We start from the raw sequence: 24050 nt of genomic DNA, 5'->3' as shown, positions 1-24050 counted from the left end.
ATATCTTTTTTTGTGGTAACGATACCCAAAAGGTTGGACAAATATTTGCTGTCACAGTCGGAGTCTTTTACGTGGTTTCATAAATTGAACTACAATAATGGGGACACGCCAACAACGTCGGACGAGGGACTACTATTATTTCTTGTTTCGTTTGTTCCTACTGGTGTTTTTGGAAGATCGGGCCTTTGCGCAGATAAGATATTCTGTTCCAGAGGAGGTGAGGGACGGGACTGTTGTTGGAAATGTTGCAAAGGATCTTGGTCTTGAAATGTCAACGCTTACTGACCGGCGGTTCCGTGTTGTGTCCGGATCAAAGGAGGCATTTTTTGAGGTAAACCGCGACAATGGGGCGCTCTATGTCCATAGGAAGATCGACAGAGAGGAGCTCTGTCAGGGGAGCGGAGCCTGCGTAATAGAGCTAAAAATCCTGGTCGAAAACCCTTTGGAAATGCATCACATTGTTGTAGAAATTAATGATATAAACGATCACTCTCCCACTTTCCCTGAAATAAATCAGACATTTGAAATAGCTGAACATACATTACCAGGGAAGCAGTTTCAGCTGCACGCTGCTCGTGATCCCGATGCTGGTGTTAACTCTATCCGTACATACACATTGACTACAAATGAACATTTTGAGGTAGACATCCGTCAGAGCGATGAGGATAAAGTACCATTTTTAGTGCTGAAGAAATCTTTGGACAGAGAACAAAAGGACAAACACACGCTGCTGCTCACAGCAGTAGATGGAGGTAAACCTCAAAGATCAGGAACATTAAATGTAACTATTATTGTTCTTGATATTAATGATAACCGGCCAATGTTTAATCAGGAGATTTATCAAGTTGAAATACAGGAAAATGTTCCTGTTGGTACTTCAGTGTTTAGAATAAATGCAACAGATCCAGATGAAGGAGCTAATGGGGAAGTTGAATACAATCTAGGAAAAACTCTGAAGAAAAAAGTATATGACATTTTTGAATTGGACAAATTAACTGGAGAAATAACAGTCAAAGGTTTGGTGGACTTTGAAGAAAACGACGTGTACAAACTCGATGTGGAGGCCTCAGATAAAGGAACACCTCCATTGACAGGTGAGTGTAGAGTTATCATTAAGTTAAGAGATGTCAATGATAATCCACCAGAAATAGAAGTCACATCTCTGTCAAATAAAGTACCTGAAGATTCAAAACCCGGAACTATTATTTCACTTCTCAGTGTGTCGGATAAAGACTCCGGTGTGAATGGGAAGATTATAACAGGCTTGACATCAGACCCGCCGTTTGATTTAAAACCCTCTTATAAGGAAAATATTTATTCCATTGTCACCAAGGGACTCCTGGATCGAGAGCAGGTGTCTCATTATGAAATCACGATAAAAGCCACAGACTGTGGTGATCCTCCCTTATCTACTTTTAAAACTCTCAGCATTCAGATATCAGATGTGAATGACAACAGACCACATTTTCAACAAAACCCTTTACAGTTTTATCTGGTAGAAAATAATGTTGCTGGAGCATCAATATTCTCTGTGAGCGCAACAGACAACGATGTAAGCGAAAATGCAGCTATTTCATATCATATCGTGAGAGAGGGGAGACAAAATGACGTCACATCTTTCCTCAATGTAAACAGTGAAAACGGACACATCACCGCGCTAAAAAGCTTCGACTTTGAAACAGTGAAAACGTTCCAGTTCCAAGTTGTGGCCTCAGATTCTGGAACTCCGTCACTGAGCAGCAACGTCACAGTGAACGTGTTCATTCTGGATCAGAACGACAACGCTCCAGTCATCCTGTATCCAGTCAGCTCCAACGGCTCTGCTGAAGGTGTGGAGGAGATTCCCCGCAATGTGAACGCAGGACACTTGGTGACTAAAGTCAGAGCCTATGACGCTGATATAGGATATAACGGCTGGTTGCTCTTCTCACTGCAGGAAGTCACTGAGCACAATCTCTTTTCTTTGGACCGCTACACAGGACAGATCAGAACACTTCGCTCATTCACAGAGACAGACGAGGCTGAGCAAAAACTCATCATACTGGTCAAAGACAATGGCAACGTGTCCCTCTCTGCTACAGCTACTGTCATTGTCAAAGTTGTGGAGTCCAAAGAGGCTTTTGCTGCTTCTGATGTGAAAAGTGCAACAAAGGAAGATGAGGAGAGTAATGTCACTTTTTATCTCATGATCACTTTGGCCTCAGTCTCAGCTCTTTTCATCATCAGCATCATCGTGCTGATTGCAATGCAGTGCTCCAAATCCACAGACTATACCTCCAAATATCTACAAGAGACTAACTATGATGGCACACTGTGTCACAGCATCCAGTACAGATCTGGAGACAAACGCTACATGTTTGTGGGACCCAGAATGAGTATAGGATCCACTATAGTTCCAGGCAGCCACGCCAACACACTAGTGCTCCCTGACAGGAGGAGGGCATCTACTGAGGTAAGACAGCGTTTCAGTGTTTGATGAAAGTATGTATATTAGAAGATTATTATTTGAAAGTTACATCAACATACTTTCCTGCCCACATGTATGATTACATTTAAAGCAATGAATTTTTTCTATTTACAAAAAATCCTGGGCGTTTTTTTTTTTTTTTTTTGTGTTAAAGTACCGTTATGCCTCCATTGAATTTATAACATAGTTTAATTCCATACAAGAGCCATAAACATACTTTTTCCAATGTGCTGGGGAATTACATTTTCAGTTCAGTTGTGGCTTTTTAAGAAGTTATACTCTCTATATGGTCCGCGAGAAAGGTTGTATGATGATTATTGCTTTGTTTAGCGCTGTCCGTGGTCCTGACGGTAACACCTGGTCATATTGTGGATATTTTCAAGTTCCAAGTTGTGTTTTATCTTAAAACGTTGTGTATTCTATTGTCTTTCAACGACAATATCAAAGTTTTTTTCATTTTTTTCATCTAACCTCTACTCTTTAAATATTTTTTGTAGTGTATGTACCTATTCTATATGCACTAAGAAGTTGTATCAGTCCACCTGTTGTTCCAACTTAGGGAGCAGTGCTGTATATTAATGTACATCTTGTTGTTTTTTTAAAGAAGCATTTTTTTCGATTGAACTTTGGGATACATTTCTCCCCAGTGCTCCTGATGTGAAGTGACTCTATCCAAAATTGTTGTACTCATGTTGTGGTAATAGTTCGACGAAATACCTAAGCCAGCTTTAGAGAGCGTTAGATGACTCTGAACAGCAATGATGAAGAACGCGATTATACACAATAATATTAATCTTATCTTTGTAATTGAGGAGTATCTATTTGTAAACATACTGATATTGTGGTTAACGTCACAGTTTCTTTCAAAACGGTGTCATAATGTATCCAATCCACAAGGTGTCAGTGTGATATCAGCGAATACGGATGTGTTGTAGGGTTGGTCCTGCCCCCTCCAGATGATTTGTTCAGGTCGAAAGAGATGAGACAGTGCCGTTGTCAGGAGCGAGTGTTGCCGTTATCAAACTATCACATCGTTTGGATATACGAAATTTTTCCTTAAGTACATTTTGTCATTTTTTTTCGAATGGACCAGTGAGCGGATTTAACAATACTATTTGAACTGGAACGATGGGAGGCGGAGGACAAAGGCGAGGAGTACAACCCTGGTGGGCAGCCCTTGGTTTTTCTGTAATGCTCAGCTGCGTGGAGCAGCTTTCAGCTCAGATAAAATATTCGGTTCCAGAGGAAGTAAAAGTGGGATCCGTTGTTGGAAATGTTGCCAAGGATCTAGGATTGGACATCAGTACGCTGGTAGAGCGACGGTTTCGTATTGTTTCAGGAACCAAAGATGCTCAGTTCGATGTCCATCAGAACAATGGAGCCTTGTATGTGCATAAGAACATCGACCGAGAGGAGCTCTGTGAAAATGTGTCTCCGTGTTTGATTAACCTGAAAATGGTAGCTGAGAATCCAATGGAAATACATTACGTGGGAGTTGAGATCCTAGATGTGAATGATAATTCGCCGCGCTTCAAAGAGGAAGAAAAAATATTAGACATAGCTGAGTCCACACCTCCAGGCAGACGTTTCCAATTACCAACTGCACACGATCCAGATGTGTTAATCAACACAGTTCGTGTGTACAAGTTAAATCAAAACGAGTATTTTAGCATACAAATCAGAGAGAGAGGGGAGGACAAGATACCATTTTTGGTTCTGCAAAAACCTTTGGATAGGGAAAAAGACCATGAGCACAGTCTAACACTGACAGCAGTCGACGGTGGAAATCCACCGAGATCAGGGACACTCAATATCACAGTCATTGTTCTTGATTCAAACGATAACAATCCAACATTCAGCCAGGAAGTTTATTCAGTAACAATACCTGAAAATGTAGACGCAGACACAAGTGTGATTACAGTAAAGGCCTCTGACATAGATGCGGGTGCTAATGGAGAAATTGAATATTTCTTTGGAGGCCAACTTGACCGGAAGATATATGACATGTTTAGTTTAGATAAAGAAACAGGTGAAATTAGAGTAAGGGGAGAAATAGACTTCGAGAAGGTTGACGTATATAAGTTAGACGTCCATGCCACTGACAAAGGGCAGCCCCCTATGAGTACTGACTGCAGGGTTATAATAAAAGTGCTCGATAAAAACGACAACAAACCACAAATAGAAGTGACCTCTCTGTCAAACACTGTATCTGAGGACGCAAAGCCTGGCACTGTGGTTTCTCTTATCAGTATCACAGATCAGGATGACGGTTTAAATGGTAAGGTAATATGTAGTCTATCAGAAAATGTGCCATTCGATTTAAAACCATCATATCAAGAAAATATGTATTCACTAATATTGAAACAGCCTTTGGATCGAGAATCAGTTTCACATTATGAAATCACAATAACAGCTAAGGACTGTGGTCAGCCTTCTCTGTCATCATCAAGGACTCTCAGCATTGATGTATCAGATGTGAATGATAATGCTCCGAAATTTTTGCAAAATCCGTTAGAACTTTACTTAGTAGAAAATAACGTACATGGAAACCCAATATTTTCAGTTACTGCTTCAGATAAGGATTTAAATGAAAATGCTGCTTTAACTTATCGTATTGTGAGAAATGAGAGTAGTCAGGTAAAGACTGCAGCCTTTTTAAATATAAATTCAGAAAATGGGCAAATATCAGCGCTAAAGAGTTTCGACTTTGAAACAGTGAAAACGTTCCAGTTCCAAGTTGTGGCCTCAGATTCTGGAACTCCGTCCCTGAGCAGCAACGTCACAGTGAACGTGTTCATTCTGGATCAGAACGACAACGCTCCAGTCATCCTGTATCCAGTCAGCTCCAACGGCTCTGCTGAAGGTGTGGAGGAGATTCCCCGCAATGTGAACGCAAGACACTTGGTGACTAAAGTCAGAGCCTATGATGCTGATATAGGATATAACGGCTGGTTGCTCTTCTCACTGCAGGAAGTCACTGAGCACAATCTCTTTGCTTTGGACCGCTACACGGGACAGATCAGAACACTTCGCTCATTCACAGAGACAGACGAGGCTGAGCAGAAACTCATCATACTGGTCAAAGACAATGGCAACGTGTCCCTCTCTGCTACAGCTACTGTCATTGTCAAAGTTGTGGAACCCAAAGAGGCTTTTGCTGCTTCTGATGTGAAAAGTGCAACAAAGGATGATGAGGAGAGTAATGTCACTTTTTATCTCATGATCACTTTGGCCTCAGTCTCAGCTCTTTTCATCATCAGCATCATCGTGCTGATTGCAATGCAGTGCTCCAAATCCACAGACTATACTTCCAAATATCTCCAAGAGACTAACTATGATGGCACACTGTGTCACAGCATCCAGTACAGATCTGGAGACAAACGCTACATGTTAGTGGGACCCAGAATGAGCATAGGATCCACTATAGTCCCGGGCAGCCATGCCAACACACTAGTGCTCCCTGACAGGAGGAGGGCATCTACTGAGGTAAGACAGCGTTTCAGTGTTTGTTGAAAATATTTCGCACTTTAGCAGATTACTATTTGAAAGTTACATCAGGCTCACAGGCCAAGTTGTGGACGGTAGCTCCCGCAGCTTAGTGGGTACCGCCTATTAGTGGGTGCCACTGTTTAGTGGGTATGTCACTAAGTCACCGATTTGTAGTAGGCCTATGTCTGATGTATGGTTACAGAGACACAGTGCGAGCAAAGCAGGATGTGACCTTGCAGCATGCGCCTGTGAGTCTGTGTACGGGGCATTAAGACCGTCGCCTCACATAGGTATCTTTTTATGCAATAATGGATCACACAATGCAGAACTGTAGCACAAGTCACGTGTAGACGGCCAGCAAGTGAGAGGCCTGCCTTAGTTGTGAGCGATGACTTTTCTATATTTTTAAGTCTTGGAGAAAAACTTCTTGCACATTTAAGACTTTTAAGCCATTGATAACTAAGTTTGTGGATTTGTGTTTGCAGTTGTAAATCTTTTCCGTTTTTGTGGATCAATTTACACAGCTACAAATACTTTTAATGCTGGATATGATTTGATAACTTGAACTCTATCATTATCTTTGATCCTCTGCATGCTTCTGTCCGGACATACAAGTTCCATGGTGCTGAAATAAAAGTTTCCATTTTGTAGCTAAACGGATTTATAATTGAAGATTAATATCCGATGTCATATATATACTATATATATTAAGGTGTTTTTGTGTTAAGTGTTTGTATTGCGCTTATTGAGAAGCATTCAAGGACTTAATCAACCACAAATGTAAGCGTTTTGTTTCAGGGGAAAAGCTGTGAGACAACGTGTAGCTGTCCATGGTGCTGAAACGTTAAAAAGATTTAATAGGATTTTAGTTCAGTTGTTATGGTGAGTGGTCGAACCTTTTCATAACTGAAGACAGACACAACCAGATGGAATAGAGAGAGAGAGAGAGAGAGAGAGAGAGAGAGAGAGAGAGAGAGAGAGAGAGAGAGAGAGAGAGAGAGAGAGAGAGAGAGAGATTAATGTTAAAGGGCTAAGTTTCATCTGTCTTTGAGGCATGTTTCATATCTTTGCCTGTTCTGTTTCTAAGTCAGATAAAATTTGTAATATCAACAGAATGAAATTAATGCTGTAGAGTTTGTTCTCTGAAGTTAACTCTGGGTGTCACTATTACATCGGCAAACCACGTACCGAGTTGTCCCTCCCCTTTCAGAGCTTTTGTTCCTTACAGAAGAGAGCAGAGTCCGTTTATGATTCGAGACCACCACTCGATGTAAACCCTCTCTCCGCTTTGAAAATATGTGGTACTAGCGGTTTGGATATCACTGTAAAGAATAATTGGTTTCTGTGGATCTTTGCGTTGTTGGATTATGATGAGGATTGACACCAAAACGCGAACAATGGGCAGCGACTGCCTTGCATTTTGTTTGTCTTTACTGATGCTGTTTGGGACTCAAGCTTCGGCTCAGATTCGGTACTCAATCCCTGAGGAGGTGAAGGAGGGAACTGTTGTTGGAAATGTTGCGAAGGATCTTGGCCTTGACATCACATCTTTGAATGATCGACGGTTCCGTGTCGTGTCTGGAAGTAAGGAGACTATATTTGAAGTCAACCAGAATAATGGGGCATTGTACGTCCACAGCCATATTGACAGAGAGGAGCTGTGCCAGGGCAGCGGTACGTGTCTAATGGAGTTAAAAATCCTTGTTGAAAACCCTTTGGAAATACATTATGTTATCGTGGAAATTACTGATGTGAACGACCACTCTCCTAGTTTTCCTGAAAAGGAACAGATATTTAAAATAGCTGAACACACGCTACCAGGAAGGCGATTTCAGCTGCACACCGCTCGTGATCCAGATGCCGGAATTAACTCTATTCGTACATACACTTTAACTACAAATGAACACTTTGAAGTAAATATCCGTCAAGGTGATGCGGGTAAGATACCATTTTTAGTGTTGAAGAAATCTTTAGACAGAGAACAAAAGGACAAACACACGCTGCTGCTCACAGCAGTAGATGGAGGTAAACCTCAAAGATCAGGAACATTAAATGTAACTATTATTGTTCTTGATATTAACGATAACCGACCAATGTTTAGTCAGGAGATTTACCAAATTGAAATACAGGAAAATGTCCCGGTTGGTACTTCAGTGTTTAGAATGAATGCAACAGATCCAGATGAAGGGACTAATGGGGAAGTTGAATACAGTCTTGGAAAAACCTTGAGCCCGAAGGTCTATGACATTTTTGAATTAGACAAAATAACTGGCGAGGTTAGAGTTCATGGGGTAGTGAATTACGAAGAAAAAGACTTATATGAGCTGGACATTGAGGCATCTGACAAAGCTTCACCACCGTTAACGGGGGAGTGTAGAGTTATTATAAAAATAAAAGACGTCAATGATAATCCACCAGAGATAGAAGTCACATCACTGTCAAATACAGTACCTGAAGATTCAAAACCTGGAACTATTGTTTCTTTGCTAAGTGTAAAGGACAAAGACTCGGGTGTCAACGGCAAGGTGATTTTACAGATCTCCAATGACGTTCCTTTCGAATTAAAACCTTCCTATAAGGAAAACACTTACTCTGTTGTAACTAAAGGAATTCTAGATCGAGAGCAGGTGTCAGATTATGAAATAACAATAAAAGCCACTGACTGCGGTGATCCTCCTTTATCGACTTATAAAACTCTCAGTATTCAGATATCAGATGTGAATGACAACAGACCACATTTTCAACAAAACCCTTTACAGTTTTATCTGGTAGAAAATAATGTTGCTGGAGCATCAATATTCTCTGTGAGCGCAACAGACAACGATGTAAGCGAAAATGCAGCTATTTCATATCATATCGTGAGAGAGGGGAGTCAAAATGACGTCACATCTTTCCTCAATGTAAACAGTGAAAACGGACACATCACCGCGCTAAAGAGCTTCGACTTTGAAACAGTGAAAAAGTTCCAGTTCCAAGTTGTGGCCTCAGATTCTGGAACTCCGTCCCTGAGCAGCAACGTCACAGTGAACGTGTTCATTCTGGATCAGAACGACAACGCTCCAGTCATCCTGTATCCAGTCAGCTCCAACGGCTCTGCTGAAGGTGTGGAGGAGATTCCCCGCAATGTGAACGCAGGACACTTGGTGACTAAAGTCAGAGCCTATGACGCTGATATAGGATATAACGGCTGGTTGCTCTTCTCACTGCAGGAAGTCACTGAGCACAATCTCTTTTCTTTGGACCGCTACACAGGACAGATCAGAACACTTCGCTCATTCACAGAGACAGACGAGGCTGAGCAGAAACTCATCATACTGGTCAAAGACAATGGCAACGTGTCCCTCTCTGCTACAGCTACTGTCATTGTCAAAGTTGTGGAGCCCAAAGAGGCTTTTGCTGCATCTGATGTGAAAAGTGCAACAAAGGAAGATGAGGAGAGTAATGTCACTTTTTATCTCATGATCACTTTGGCCTCAGTCTCAGCTCTTTTCATCATCAGCATCATCGTGCTGATTGCAATGCAGTGCTCCAAATCCACAGACTATACTTCCAAATATTTACAAGAGACTAACTATGATGGCACACTGTGTCACAGCATCCAGTACAGATCTGGAGACAAGCGCTACATGTTAGTGGGACCCAGAATGAGTATAGGATCCACTATAGTCCCGGGCAGCCATGCCAACACACTAGTGCTCCCTGACAGGAGGAGGGCATCTACTGAGGTAAGAGCTTTTTGGCAAACACCACATATATTGCTGAGCATCTGATTGTTACCGCTGTCCATGGTGCTGAAATGTTTTTGCTTTATATTCCTAAGCACGCTTGCTTTTAGCAATTTTAAAAGCATGACACAGTTTGGCAAAACTTATTGAATATTTTATATGGATTGGATCTAACACTGAGCTACAGTGGATTACCAATGTGACTGTATACAGTATGATCGTGTGTGTAATCAGGTTGATGAAAGCTACATATTCGAGCCAAATAATTACAACAACATTGAATGTTTAAAGTGTTTGTATTGCGTTTGGTGAGACGCATTCAAGGACGTAATCGTTCACAAATAGAAAACATTTTGTTTAAGGCCAAAAGTTGTGAGAGAACTTGTTATAGCTGTTTACAGATATTTACCCATCATTATATGGAAACCAGTTTTAACACGTTGAATATGCGTTACTTAAAGCAGTTTATGTTCCGATAACATGCTTCTCTGGCTATATATACTATACTAAAACTTGGACTGGACCACAGGGTGTCAGTGTTCAGCAGTGTTACAAAGGGGGGTTTGGCTAATGCATGAGTAAAAGCAGACTCTGCCCCTTTCACAGTGTATTTTTCAGCTCGACAACAAACAATGCCATCGGGTCTGATTTGGATCTATGCTCTTGTACGAACTTCTCTTTCTTGAAGGTAATCTAAAACCACAGGAGGTTACGTTTTTGAAAGCTATGTGTGGATAATTTTGCAAAGGATTACACCATAACAGACAAAGGACAAAGGAAGAATGATGTATTGGTCGCGTCCCCTGCTCTTCTCTCTGCTCTTTTCCTTTGGTGAGCTGATCTTAGCTCAAATTAAATACTCGACTCCAGAGGAGGTTACAGTGGGAACTATCATTGGAAATGTTGCCAAGGATTTGGGCCTTGAAGTCAGTTCCTTGATAAACCGGCGTTTTCGCATTGTGTCCGGAGCTCAGGACACGCTATTCGAGGTAAACCCGAACAATGGGGTTTTGTATGTTCATAAGAATCTCGACCGAGAGCAGATGTGCGATAGAAATTCTGCTTGTATGAAAGATCTGAAAATTGTTGTTGAAAATCCACTCGAGATCCATTATGTCACGGTGGAAATAACGGATGCAAATGACCATGCGCCGACTTTTGTCGAGAAGGAAAAGGTTATAGAAATAGCAGAAAACACTTTGCCAGGAGCTCGATTTCAGTTACCAGGAGCCCGGGATCCAGATGTTGGAGTAAATTCTGTTCAGCGGTACAGGCTTAGTCAAAACGAACATTTTAATCTGGAAATTCGAGAAAGAGAAGATGATAAGATTCCATTTTTAGTGTTGCAGAGGCAGCTGGACAGAGAGCAGAAAAGAAACCACAGCTTGATTTTAACAGCAATAGATGGAGGCACGCCACCAAAATCAGCTAAGCTCAATCTAACCATAAAGGTTCTTGATACCAATGATAACAGGCCCACTTTTACGAAAGAAGTGTATTCTGTTACTTTGCAAGAAAATGTTGCTTTGGATACTTTCGTATTGAAAGTCAACGCTACCGATCTAGACGAGGGTACTAATGGGGACATAGAGTTTGCCTTCGGAGACGACATTAGCTTAAAGATTCTGGAGATATTCAGTATAAATAGAAACACGGGTGAAATTCGAGTTAAGGGACAAATAGACTATGAAGCTTCTGATGTTTTCAAATTAAACGTCCAAGCCTCTGACAGAGGTCAACCTCCGATGACAACAGACTGCAGAGTTATAATAAAAATCCAAGACGTCAATGATAATAAACCTGAAATAGAGGTGACATCAATATCAAACATGGTCCCTGAGGATTCAAAACTAGGGACCGTGATTTCTCTTATTAGTATTACAGATAATGACTCTGGTTTGAACGGAAAAGTCAAATGCACCCTGACTGGGGATGTGCCATTTGAATTAAAACCATCATTTAAAGAAAACATGTATTCACTCGTGACAAGAGAAACGCTGGACAGGGAAACTATGTCACATTATGAAATATCAATAACAGCTACGGACTTAGGTGATCCCCCGCTCTCAGCGGTCAAAACGTTGAGTATTGAGGTGTCGGATGTGAACGATAACATCCCAGAGTTTTCACAGAGTCCACTGGAATTATATTTAAAAGAGAACAATAATCCCGGTGAATCCATCTTTTCTGTCAGTGCTGTTGACAAAGACTTAAACGACAACGCTAGAGTGTCTTATCGTATAACCAGAGGGGGAGGAGGACAAAATGACATGGCATCGTTTCTAAATATAAACAGTGAAAACGGACAAATCACCGCGCTAAGAAGCTTCGACTTTGAAACTGTGAAAAAGTTCCAGTTCCAAGTTGTGGCCTCAGATTCTGGAACTCCGTCCCTGAGCAGCAACGTCACAGTGAACGTGTTCATTCTGGATCAGAACGACAACGCTCCAGTCATCCTGTATCCAGTCAGCTCCAACGGCTCTGCTGAAGGTGTGGAGGAGATTCCCCGCAATGTGAACGCAGGACACTTGGTGACTAAAGTCAGAGCCTATGACGCTGATATAGGATATAACGGCTGGTTGCTCTTCTCACTGCAGGAAGTCACTGAGCACAATCTCTTTTCTTTGGACCGCTACACAGGACAGATCAGAACACTTCGCTCATTCACAGAGACAGACGAGGCTGAGCAGAAACTCATCATACTGGTCAAAGACAATGGCAACGTGTCCCTCTCTGCTACAGCTACTGTCATTGTCAAAGTTGTGGAGCCCAAAGAGGCTTTTGCTGCTTCTGATGTGAAAAGTGCAACAAAGGATGATGAGGAGAGTAATGTCACTTTTTATCTCATGATCACTTTGGCCTCAGTCTCAGCTCTGTTCATCATCAGCATCATCGTGCTGATTGCAATGCAGTGCTCCAAATCCACTGACTATACTTCCAAATATCTCCAAGAGACTAACTATGATGGCACACTGTGTCACAGCATCCAGTACAGATCTGGAGACAAACGCTACATGTTAGTGGGACCCAGAATGAGTATAGGATCCACTATAGTCCCGGGCAGCCATGCCAACACACTAGTGCTCCCTGACAGGAGGAGGGCATCTACTGAGGTAAGCCTTCAAGAAAATATCTCTCTTTTGTGTATTAACCAAAGCTGAGCTGCCTTCTTTGCAGTTTTCTTTAAGGTTTTAATTTTTTACGTCTCTCCTGTTTGTTGTTCAGTATTCAGCACCAGTAATAATTTACTAAATTAGGGTTGTTTTAGTCTCAGTTTTTTGATTGTCCTATTTTTTATACAACGTGCCATTTCAGATTTCAGATTTTTGTGGACAAAAGCTTGATATGATTGATTACCTAATTAGTGCTGGTTCTTATCCATGAAACAAGAACATAGTTTCAATCCTTGATCGAGCCTGCTGTCCATGGTGCTGAAAACAAATGCTTACATTTGTTCAGCTAAACAGATTTATTATCGAAAATTTATATCTGTAGGCAGTGAGTTTTATAAAGGAAGGCTTATGAAAGCTAAAACTTCGAGCTAAAAAATTACAACAACATTGAATTTTTAAAGTGTTTGTTTTGCGTTTGGTGAGAAGCATTCAAGGACGTAATCGTTCAAACTGAAAACATTTAGTTTAAGGCGAAAAGCTGTGAGAGAACTTGTTATAGCTGTCCATGGTGCTGAAAACCTAATAGCATTCAAAGGGATTGTTTAGTTCAGTTGTTATCATGAGTGGGCGAACCTTTTGTTTCAAAGTCAAATAAATATTTATAATATGAACATACTGAACATAGTACACTATAATGCAGTACAGTTTGTTCTCTGAAGTTAACTCTGGGTGTCACTATTACATCGGCAAACCACGTACCGAGTTGTCCCTCCCCTTTCAGAGCTTTTGTTCCTTATTGAAGAGAGCAGAGTCCGTTTATGACTCGAGACCAACACTCGATGTAAACCCTCTCTCCGTTTTGAAAATATGTGGTATTAGGCGGGTCGGACATACTGTATATAACTGAAGAAGAATTGGTTTCTGTGGATTTTTGGGCTGTTGGATTACGATGAGGATAGACACCAAAACGCGAACAATGGGCAGCGACTGCCTTGGTTTTTATTTCGCTTTACTGATGCTGTTTGGGACTCAGGCTTCGGCTCAGATTCGGTATTCAATCCCTGAGGAGGTGAAGGAGGGAACGGTTGTTGGAAATGTTGCGAAGGATCTTGGCCTTGACATCACCTCTTTGAATGATCGACGGTTCCGTGTCGTGTCTGGAAGTAAGGAGACTATATTTGAAGTCAACCAGAATAATGGGGCATTGTACGTCCACAGCCATATTGACAGAGAGGAGCTGTGCCAGGGCAGCGGTACGTGTCTAATGGAGTTAAAAATCCTTGTTGAAAACCCTTTGGAAATACATTATGTTATCGTGGAAATTATTGATGTTAACGACCACTCTCCTAGTTTTCCTGAAAATGAACAGATATTTAAAATAGCTGAACACACGCTACCAGGAAGGCGATTTGAATTAGACACTGCTCGTGATCCTGATGCTGGAATTAACTCTATCCGTACATACACATTGACCACAAACGAACATTTTGAATTAGACATCCGCCAGAGTGATGAGGATAAAATACCATTTTTAGTGCTGAAGAAATCTTTAGACAGAGAACAAAAGGACAAACACACGCTGCTGCTCACAGCAGTAGATGGAGGTAAACCTCAACGATCAGGCACATCCAATGTAACTATTATTGTTCTTGACAGTAATGATAACCGTCCAATGTTTAATCAGGAGATTTATCAAATTGAAATACAGGAGAATGTCCCGGTTGGTACTTTAATACTTAGAATTAATGCAACAGATCCAGATGAAGGCTCCAATGGTCTAGTTGAATACAGCCTTGAAAAAAGCTTAAGGCGAAAAAGCAATACTATTTTTGAGTTGGACAAATTAACAGGTGAGATTAAAGTCAAGGGATTAGTGGACTTTGAAGAAAACAACGTTTATAAACTCGACGTTGAGGCATCTGATAAAGCTTCACCACCATTAACTGGGGAGTGTAAAGTCATCATTAAAGTAAAAGACATAAATGATAACCCACCAGAAATAGAAGTCACATCATTGTCAAATACAGTACCTGAAGACTCAAAACCCGGAACTATCATTTCACTACTCAGTGTGTCGGATAAAGACTCTGGAGTCAATGGCAAAATTATTTTACAGATCTTGAATGACGTACCATTTGAATTAAAACCTTCTTATAAAGAAAACATATATTCGGTCGTCACCAAAAATCCGTTAGATCGAGAGCAGGTATCACATTATGAAATCACAATAAAAGCAACAGACTGTGGTGATCCTCCCTTATCGACTTTTAAAACCCTCAACATTCAGATATTAGATGTGAATGACAACAGACCACTTTTTGAACAAAACCCTTTACAGTTTTATCTGGTAGAAAATAATGTTGCTGGAGGATCAATATTCTCTGTGAGCGCAACAGACAACGATGTAAGCGAAAATGCAGCTATTTCATATCATATCGTGAGAGAGGGGAGTCAAAATGACGTCACATCTTTCCTCAATGTAAACAGTGAAAACGGACACATCACCGCGCTAAAGAGCTTCGACTTTGAAACAGTGAAAACGTTCCAGTTCCAAGTTGTGGCCTCAGATTCTGGAACTCCGTCCCTGAGCAGCAACGTCACAGTGAACGTGTTCATTCTGGATCAGAACGACAATGCTCCAGTCATCCTGTATCCAGTCAGCTCCAACGGCTCTGCTGAAGGTGTGGAGGAGATTCCCCGCAATGTGAACGCAGGACACTTGGTGACTAAGGTCAGAGCCTATGACGCTGATATAGGATATAATGGCTGGTTGCTCTTCTCACTGCAGGAAGTCACTGAGCACAATCTCTTTGCTTTGGACCGCTACACAGGACAGATCAGAACACTTCGCTCATTCACAGAGACAGACGAGGCTGAGCAGAAACTCATCATACTGGTCAAAGACAATGGCAACGTGTCCCTCTCTGCTACAGCTACTGTCATTGTCAAAGTTGTGGAGCCCAAAGAGGCTTTTGCTGCTTCTGATGTGAAAAGTGCAACAAAGGATGATGAGGAGAGTAATGTCACTTTTTATCTCATGATCACTTTGGCCTCAGTCTCAGCTCTTTTCATCATCAGCATCATCGTGCTGATTGCAATGCAGTGCTCCAAATCCACAGACTATACTTCCAAATATCTCCAAGAGACTAACTATGATGGCACACTGTGTCACAGCATCCAGTACAGATCTGGAGACAAACGCTACATGTTAGTGGGACCCAGAATGAGTATAGGATCCACTATAGTCCCGGGCAGCCATGCCAACACACTAGTGCTCCCTGACAGGAGGAGGGCATCTACTGAGGTAAGAGCTTTTAGGCAAACACCACACATATTGCTTATCATCTAATTGTTACCGCTGTCCATGGTGCTGAAATGTTTTTGCTTTATATTCCTAAGCACGCTTGATGTGGAAATTTTAATAGCATGACACTGTTTGGCAAAACTTATTGAATATTTTGTATGGATTGGAATCAACACTGAGCTACAGTGGATTAACAATGTGACTGTATATCGTATGAGCGTGAGTGTAATCAGGTTGATGAAAGCTACAACTTCGAGCCAAACAATTACAACATTAAATGTTTAAAGTGTTTGTATTGCGTTTGGTGAGAAGCATTCAAGGACTTAATGGTTCACAAATAGAAAACATTTTGTTAAAGGTGAAAAGCTGTGAGAGAACTTGTTATAGCTGTCCATGGTGCTGAAAACCTAATAGAATCCAAGGGGATTGTTTCAGTTCAGTTGTTATGAAGAGTGGGCGAACTGAAGACAGAGACACAACCAGACGGAATAACAGAAAACGAGAGAGAGAGAGAGAGAGAGAGAGAGAGAGAGAGAGAGAGAGAGAGAGAGAGAGAGAGACGAGAGAGAGAGAGAGAGAGAGAGTCTATGTTAAATCGTGTTCGTCATTTAAACTTGTTCAGCCATTTCAATCTTACGACAAAATGACCTACTCTCGCGACAGTAAGTTACATACTCCATGTTTGTGATACAGTATATCATTATAGATAAAGGTCGAATAGTCATTTACAATAAGTGTATAACCTTTAGGTGTCGCTGTAACATTGGGAAAAGATGGAGGAGGTTTTCCCACCCCTCACAAAGCTTTTGTTTCACATGCAGAGCGGGGCAGGCATTTCCACCAAGCAACCCGGCCGATGCATTCGTATCTTTTTTTTGTGTGGTAACGATACTCAAAAGGTCGGACATACACTTGTTGTCATAGTCGGAGTCTTTTACGTGGTTTTAAAAGTTGAACTACAATAATGGGGACACGCCAACAACGTCGGACGAGGGACTACTATTATTTCATGTTTCGTTTGTTCCTACTGCTGTTTTTGGAAGATCGGGCCTTTGCGCAGATAAGATATTCTGTTCCAGAGGAGGTGAAGGACGGGACTGTTGTTGGAAATGTTGCAAAGGATCTTGGTCTTGAAATGTCAACGCTTACTGACCGGCGGTTTCGTGTAGTGTCTGGATCAAAGGATGCATTTTTTGAGGTAAACCGCGACAATGGGGCGCTCTATGTCCATAGGAAGATCGACAGAGAGGAGCTCTGTCAGGGGAGCGGAGCCTGCGTAATAGAGCTAAAAATCCTGGTCGAAAACCCTTTGGAAATGCATCATATTGTTGTAGAAATTAATGATGTAAACGATCACTCTCCCACTTTCCCTGAAAGAGATCAGACATTTGAAATATTTGAACAGACGTTACCGGGAAAGCGGTTTCAGTTGCATGCTGCTCGTGATCCCGATGCTGGAATTAACTCTATCCGTACATACACATTGACTACAAATGAACATTTTGAGGTAGACATCCGTCAGAGCGATGAGGATAAAATACCATTTTTAGTGCTGAAGAAATCTTTAGACAGAGAACAAAAGGACAAACACACGCTGCTGCTCACAGCAGTAGATGGAGGTAAACCTCAAAGATCAGGAACATTAAATATTACTGTTATTGTTCTTGACAGTAATGATAACCGGCCAGTGTTTAGTAAGGAGGTTTTCCAAATTGAAATACAGGAAAATGTTGTAGTCGGTACTTCAATATTTGTAGTTAATGCAAAAGATCTCGATATAGGCACTAATGGTGAGATTGAATATAGTCTTGGAAAAACTCTGAAGAAAAGGGTCTATGACATTTTTGAATTGGACAAATTAACTGGAGAAATTAGGGTTAAAGGAGAGGTGGACTTTGAAGAAAACGACGTGTATAAACTCGACGTTGAGGCATCTGATAAAGGAACACCTCCACTTGCAGGTGAATGTAGAGTCATTGTTAAAATCAAAGATGTAAACGATAACCAGCCAGAAATAGAAATCACATCCCTGTCAAATACAGTACCCGAAGACTCAAAACCTGGAACTGTTATATCTTTACTTAGTGTGTCAGATAAAGACTCTGGTGTGAATGGAAAAATGATTACAAGCATAACCTCAGACATATCTTTTGAGTTAAAACCGTCATATAAGGAAAATATTTATTCTGTTGTGACAAAGGGACTCCTAGATCGTGAGCAGGTGTCACATTATGAAATCACAATAAAAGCAACAGACTGTGGTGATCCTCCTTTAACTACTTTTAAAACTCTCAGCATTCAGATTTCGGACGTAAACGATAATAAACCGAAATTCTCTACAAATCCTTTACAGTTTTATCTGGTAGAAAATAATGTTGCTGGAGCATCAATATTCTCTGTGAGCGCAACAGACAACGATGTAAGCGAAAATGCAGCTATTTCATATCATATCGTGAGAGAGGGGAGGCAAAATGACGTCACATCTTTCCTCAATGTAAACAGTGAAAACGGACACATCACCGCGCTAAAGAGTTTCGACTTTGAAACAGTGAAAACGTTCCAGTTCCAAGTTGTGGCCTCGGATTCTGGAACTCCGTCCCTGAGCAGCAACGTCACAGTGAACGTGTTCATTCTGGATCAGAACGACAACGCTCCAGTCATCCTGTATCCAGTCAGCTCCAACGGCTCTGCTGAAGGTGTGGAGGAGATTCCCCGCAATGTGAACGCAGGACACTTGGTGACTAAAGTCAGAGCCTATGACGCTGATATAGGATATAACGGCTGGTTGCTCTTCTCACTGCAGGAAGTCACTGAGCATAATCTCTTTGCTTTGGACCGCTACACAGGACAGATCAGAACATTACGCTCATTCACAGAGACAGACGAGGCTGAGCAGAAACTCATCATACTGGTCAAAGACAATGGCAACGTGTCCCTCTCTGCTACAGCTACTGTCATTGTCAAAGTTGTGGAGCCCAAAGAGGCTTTTGCTGCTTCTGATGTGAAAAGTGCAACAAAGGATGATGAGGAGAGTAATGTCACTTTTTATCTCATGATCACTTTGGCCTCAGTCTCAGCTCTTTTCATCATCAGCATCATCGTGCTGATTGCAATGCAGTGCTCCAAATCCACAGACTATACTTCCAAATATCTACAAGAGACTAATTATGACGGTACACTGTGTCACAGCATCCAGTACAGATCTGGAGACAAACGCTACATGTTAGTGGGACCCAGAATGAGTATAGGATCCACTATAGTCCCGGGCAGCCATGCCAACACACTAGTGCTCCCTGACAGGAGGAGGGCATCTACTGAGGTAAGAACTTTAAAACAATGTGAAATATATTCATATTCATTCTTTTTATGCCGAGACTTCATAGCCATTTCAGCTCATATGATTACAATCAGCTTCGTAAAGTACGTAGTACACAGACCACTACCAAGCATTTAAAGCTAAACTCATGTATTTTACAAGTCACTCTATTGCTTGCTGATACATGTTTAATGACTCTTTAACCTCGTAAAGTTTCCTTATGAGATGCTTTATGGTCAATGAACAAGTACCAGACGTTGATCAAAGCGTGTTTGGCTTTGCTGTGTATTTTCTATTACTGGGTGGTATAACATGTATTATTTGTCTCGTGTTACTTTGATGTTTGAACCTTCATCAAAATCATAAACTACAGCATTTGGGAAAGTGTTGAGCTGCTGCTTTTATTGAAATTAATTTGTATAACTATTCTGGTTGTGAAGGTTTACCACTCTCAGGAGAATTGACCGGGTGATGAACGCTATCCGTGGTGCTGAAACGAAGTTAACTCTAGAGTTTGGTGAAGAACATAATCTAGAACATAAGAGTCCTCAAATAAACTGTGCTCATTATCAAGTTGACTTCTCACAACTTCAGATAATAGGCAGATCCACATCACCCAGAAAGATTGTATACACTTTGTTTTGCCACCTAAATAAAACACTTTGATCTGCTGAATAAATACATACATCCTAATAACAGACAACAAGAAAGGTCTCGTATTTATGTGTTGGAAAAATGACACAATATAAAACCGTGTTCTTTCTCAGTTACCTCTGGGTGTCAGTATTACATTGGGAAATATCATGAAGCGTTGTCCCTCCCCTCACAAAGCTTTTGTTTGCCCCGATAGAAAGCAGAGCAGACATTTGAATTTCGTCGTGAACCGATGTGAGCGTGTTGATCTATCTGTAATTGTGCTTCATACGGTGGGTTTGATGTAGACATTCAGTAAAGGGTCGTGTTTTTTTGTTGGATAACGATGAAGCTGGATAGCAAATCTCGGGGAAAGGGCTGCTCCTGGTTTGCTCTACGCCTGGTTCTTCTGTTGTTTGTCGGCAAATGGGCTTTGGGAGAAATACGTTACTCTGTTCCCGAGGAGGTGAAGGAAGGAACTGTTGTTGGGAATGTCGCGAAGGATCTTGGACTGGACATCAGCTCTTTGTTTGATCGACGGTTCCGGGTTGTTTCTGAATCTAAGGATGCATTATTTGAGGTAAACCGGGACAATGGGGCTCTGTATGTCCATAAGAAAATCGACAGAGAGGAGCTCTGTCAGGACGGGAGTGGGGCCTGCATAATGGAGATAAAAGTCATTGTCGAAAACCCTTTGGAAATACACTACGTAGTCATAGAAGTGTCTGATGTAAACGACCACTCTCCTAATTTTCCTGAAAGAGAACAGATATTTGAAATAGCCGAGCATACACTGCCAGGAAAGCGGTTTCAACTGCACGCTGCTCGGGACCCCGATGCTGGACTTAACTCTATTCGCACATACACATTGACTGCAAATGAACATTTTGAAGTAGACACCCGTCAAAGTGATGAGGATAAAATACCATTTCTAGTGTTAAAGAAATCTTTGGACAGAGAAAAAAAGGACAAACACACGCTGCTGCTCACAGCAGTAGATGGAGGTAAACCTCAAAGATCAGGAACATTAAATGTAACTATTATTGTTCTTGATATTAATGATAACCGTCCAATGTTCAGTCAGGAGGTTTATCAAATTGAAATTCAGGAAAATGTTGCAGTTGGCACTTCAGTATTTAGAGTGAATGCCACAGATCCAGACGAAGGCTCCAATGGGCTAGTTGAGTACAGCCTCGGAAAAACCCTTAAGAAAAAAGTCTATGACATTTTTGAACTGAACAAATTAACAGGGGAGATTAAAGTTAAAGGTTTGGTGGATTTTGAAGAAAACGACATTTACAAACTTGATGTTGAGGCGTCTGATAAGGCTACACCTCCACTTGCCGGTGAATGTCGAGTCATAATAAAAATAAAAGATGTAAACGATAACCCACCAGAAATAGAAGTCACATCACTGTCAAATACAGTACCTGAAGACTCAAAACCTGGGTCCATTGTTTCTCTAATCAGAGTAAAAGATAAAGACTCTGGTGTGAATGGCAAAATTATAACAAGCATAAATAATGACGTACCTTTTGAACTAAAACCCTCCTATAAAGAGAACACGTATTCCATTGTCACAAAGGGACTCCTGGATCGAGAGCAGGTGTCTCATTATGAAATAACCATAAAAGCCACAGACTGTGGTGATCCTCCCTTATCTACTTTTAAAACTCTCAGCATTCAGATATCAGATGTGAATGACAACAGACCACATTTTCAACAAAACCCTTTACAGTTTTATCTGGTAGAAAATAATGTTGCTGGAGCATCAATATTCTCTGTGAGTGCAACAGACAACGATGTAAGCGAAAATGCAGCTATTTCATATCATATCGTGAGAGAAGGGAGTCAAAATGACGTCACATCCTTCCTCAATGTAAACAGTGAAAACGGACACATCACCGCGCTAAAAAGCTTCGACTTTGAAACAGTGAAAAAGTTCCAGTTCCAAGTTGTGGCCTCAGATTCTGGAACTCCGTCCCTGAGCAGCAACGTCACAGTGAACGTGTTTATTCTGGATCAGAACGACAACGCTCCAGTCATCCTGTATCCAGTCAGCTCCAACGGCTCTGCTGAAGGTGTGGAGGAGATTCCCCGCAATGTGAACGTAGGACACTTGGTGACTAAAGTCAGAGCCTATGACGCTGATATAGGATACAACGGCTGGTTGCTCTTCTCACTGCAGGAAGTCACTGAGCACAATCTCTTTTCTTTGGACCGCTACACAGGACAGATTAGAACACTTCGCTCATTCACAGAGACAGACGAGGCTGAGCAGAAACTCATCATACTGGTCAAAGACAATGGCAACGTGTCCCTCTCTGCTACAGCTACTGTCATTGTCAAAGTTGTGGAGCCCAAAGAGGCTTTTGCTGCTTCTGATGTGAAAAGTGCAACAAAGGATGACGAGGAGAGTAATGTCACCTTTTATCTCATGATCACTTTGGCCTCAGTCTCAGCTCTTTTCATCATCAGCATCATCGTGCTGATTGCAATGCAGTGCTCCAAATCCACAGACTATACTTCCAAATATCTACAAGAGACTAACTATGATGGCACACTGTGTCACAGCATCCAGTACAGATCTGGAGACAAACGCTACATGTTAGTGGGACCCAGAATGAGTATAGGATCCACTATAGTCCCGGGCAGCCATGCCAACACACTAGTGCTCCCTGACAGGAGGCGGGCATCCACAGAGGTAAGGTTAATCTTAAAGTTATTTTTCAGCTTGTGGGTTATTGTTCCGTTCATAGAAACATTGCCGTCCAAAGCAGTCAAAGATATAATTCAATCATTCAGTACATATTCATACCTTTTCAATCCAGTAACATTTTTTCAATTCTGCATGAATTTCGAAAATATTTTACTGCCACTTTTGCAACGATATACTTTAGAGCCTCTGGTAACCCAAATCAACAAAAACGTTCTCGCTGTGATACTTATAGTAGCACAAACTATTATATGCATATAAAATATTAGAACTGAATTTGAATTCATTTTTGAAATAGTATCAGTCCAGTTTTTAAAAAAAATCTGAGCCTTGGTTAATGTGGGTGGGGTTTACTTCTAAATTTATTGCGAGATAAATCTAACCATTCATAAAAAAAGCCTAAGTCACGCCCACATATGTTCAACATACTACTCTTCTCCTGCACAGACCGTCTCCTAACATCCGAGTGAACTCCCCTCAGCGTTAGTTTGCTGTTAACTTATTTGCTATCACGTACTGCCTGTAACCTGTCTGTACAGCTGTATCCCTGTTATTTGCACCTATGTGAGCGTGTGTCTCGGTCTGCACTTACACCGGTGAAGATGACAGCTTGTTGTCATTCTTGTATTTTCCTAACTGCGGTGGTTTTGGATAAACTTTAGGCCACATTTGAGTTGAGCCGCGGCTGAGTGGTTAAAGCAGTCCGACTATGCTCCGTTAATTACCCCAGGACCTGTTCACTAACTTTCCGCTGCTCCGCTTCCCCGGGCACATGGTCCTAATGCCCCGACATGGAGACTACGAAGTGATACAAGTAATAAATGATACAAGTTCTGATTCTGAAGTATTTTGTAACTCAGCACTCAGAGACCATTTGAAATGAATAGTTTTCAGATTCTGGAGTTTCTATGTCTTTAGATTCGGAGTCAGACGGCTCAAATCAGCAGGCTGTGAACTCTCTCTTGACTTGTCAATCAAAAAGTTAGCTGCCACAATTACACATTGCATTTTGGTATTCTATATGAATTTTACACATTCCATTCATGTTTCCAAAGGCTTTAAACTAAATGTTGCTTCGAGCATAGCCACCTTTTTTTTCTCGCATACAAAACAGCACACCATGATGTTACACATAAATGGTTGAGGACCTGGCATTTTATAAATCGTAATGTTAAGGTTCTGTTCAACTCTTAAGAGAGGACTTTCTATCAGACCAGGTGCATTATAAGCTAGGAGAACGGGCCGAGAGATACTTTGTCATGATAGATATATATATATCAGCTTGTC

General features: G+C 41.3%; 1 protein-coding gene across 1 annotated transcript; it reads left to right on the top strand.

Moving 5' to 3' along the window:
* The first annotated feature begins 97 nt into the window (after positions 1-97).
* On the top strand, positions 98-19901 carry LOC117817634 (protocadherin Fat 4-like). The gene is made up of 9 exons (XM_034690388.1): positions 98-2452; positions 5198-5953; positions 6159-6214; positions 7332-9681; positions 10446-12825; positions 13754-16098; positions 18601-18835; positions 18945-19417; positions 19855-19901. Exons 1-7 carry the CDS (start codon positions 98-100, stop codon positions 18601-18603), a joined length of 10245 nt encoding a protein of 3414 aa, XP_034546279.1. The 3' UTR covers positions 18604-18835; positions 18945-19417; positions 19855-19901.
* Positions 19902-24050: the final 4149 nt, after the last annotated feature.

This window comes from Notolabrus celidotus, chromosome 8 (genome assembly GCF_009762535.1).
Source record: "Notolabrus celidotus isolate fNotCel1 chromosome 8, fNotCel1.pri, whole genome shotgun sequence".
In the NCBI taxonomy this organism is placed as follows: domain Eukaryota; kingdom Metazoa; phylum Chordata; class Actinopteri; order Labriformes; family Labridae; genus Notolabrus; species Notolabrus celidotus.
The sequence above is the reverse complement of the archived record's forward strand: the minus strand, read 5'-3'. Positions and strand labels throughout refer to the sequence as shown.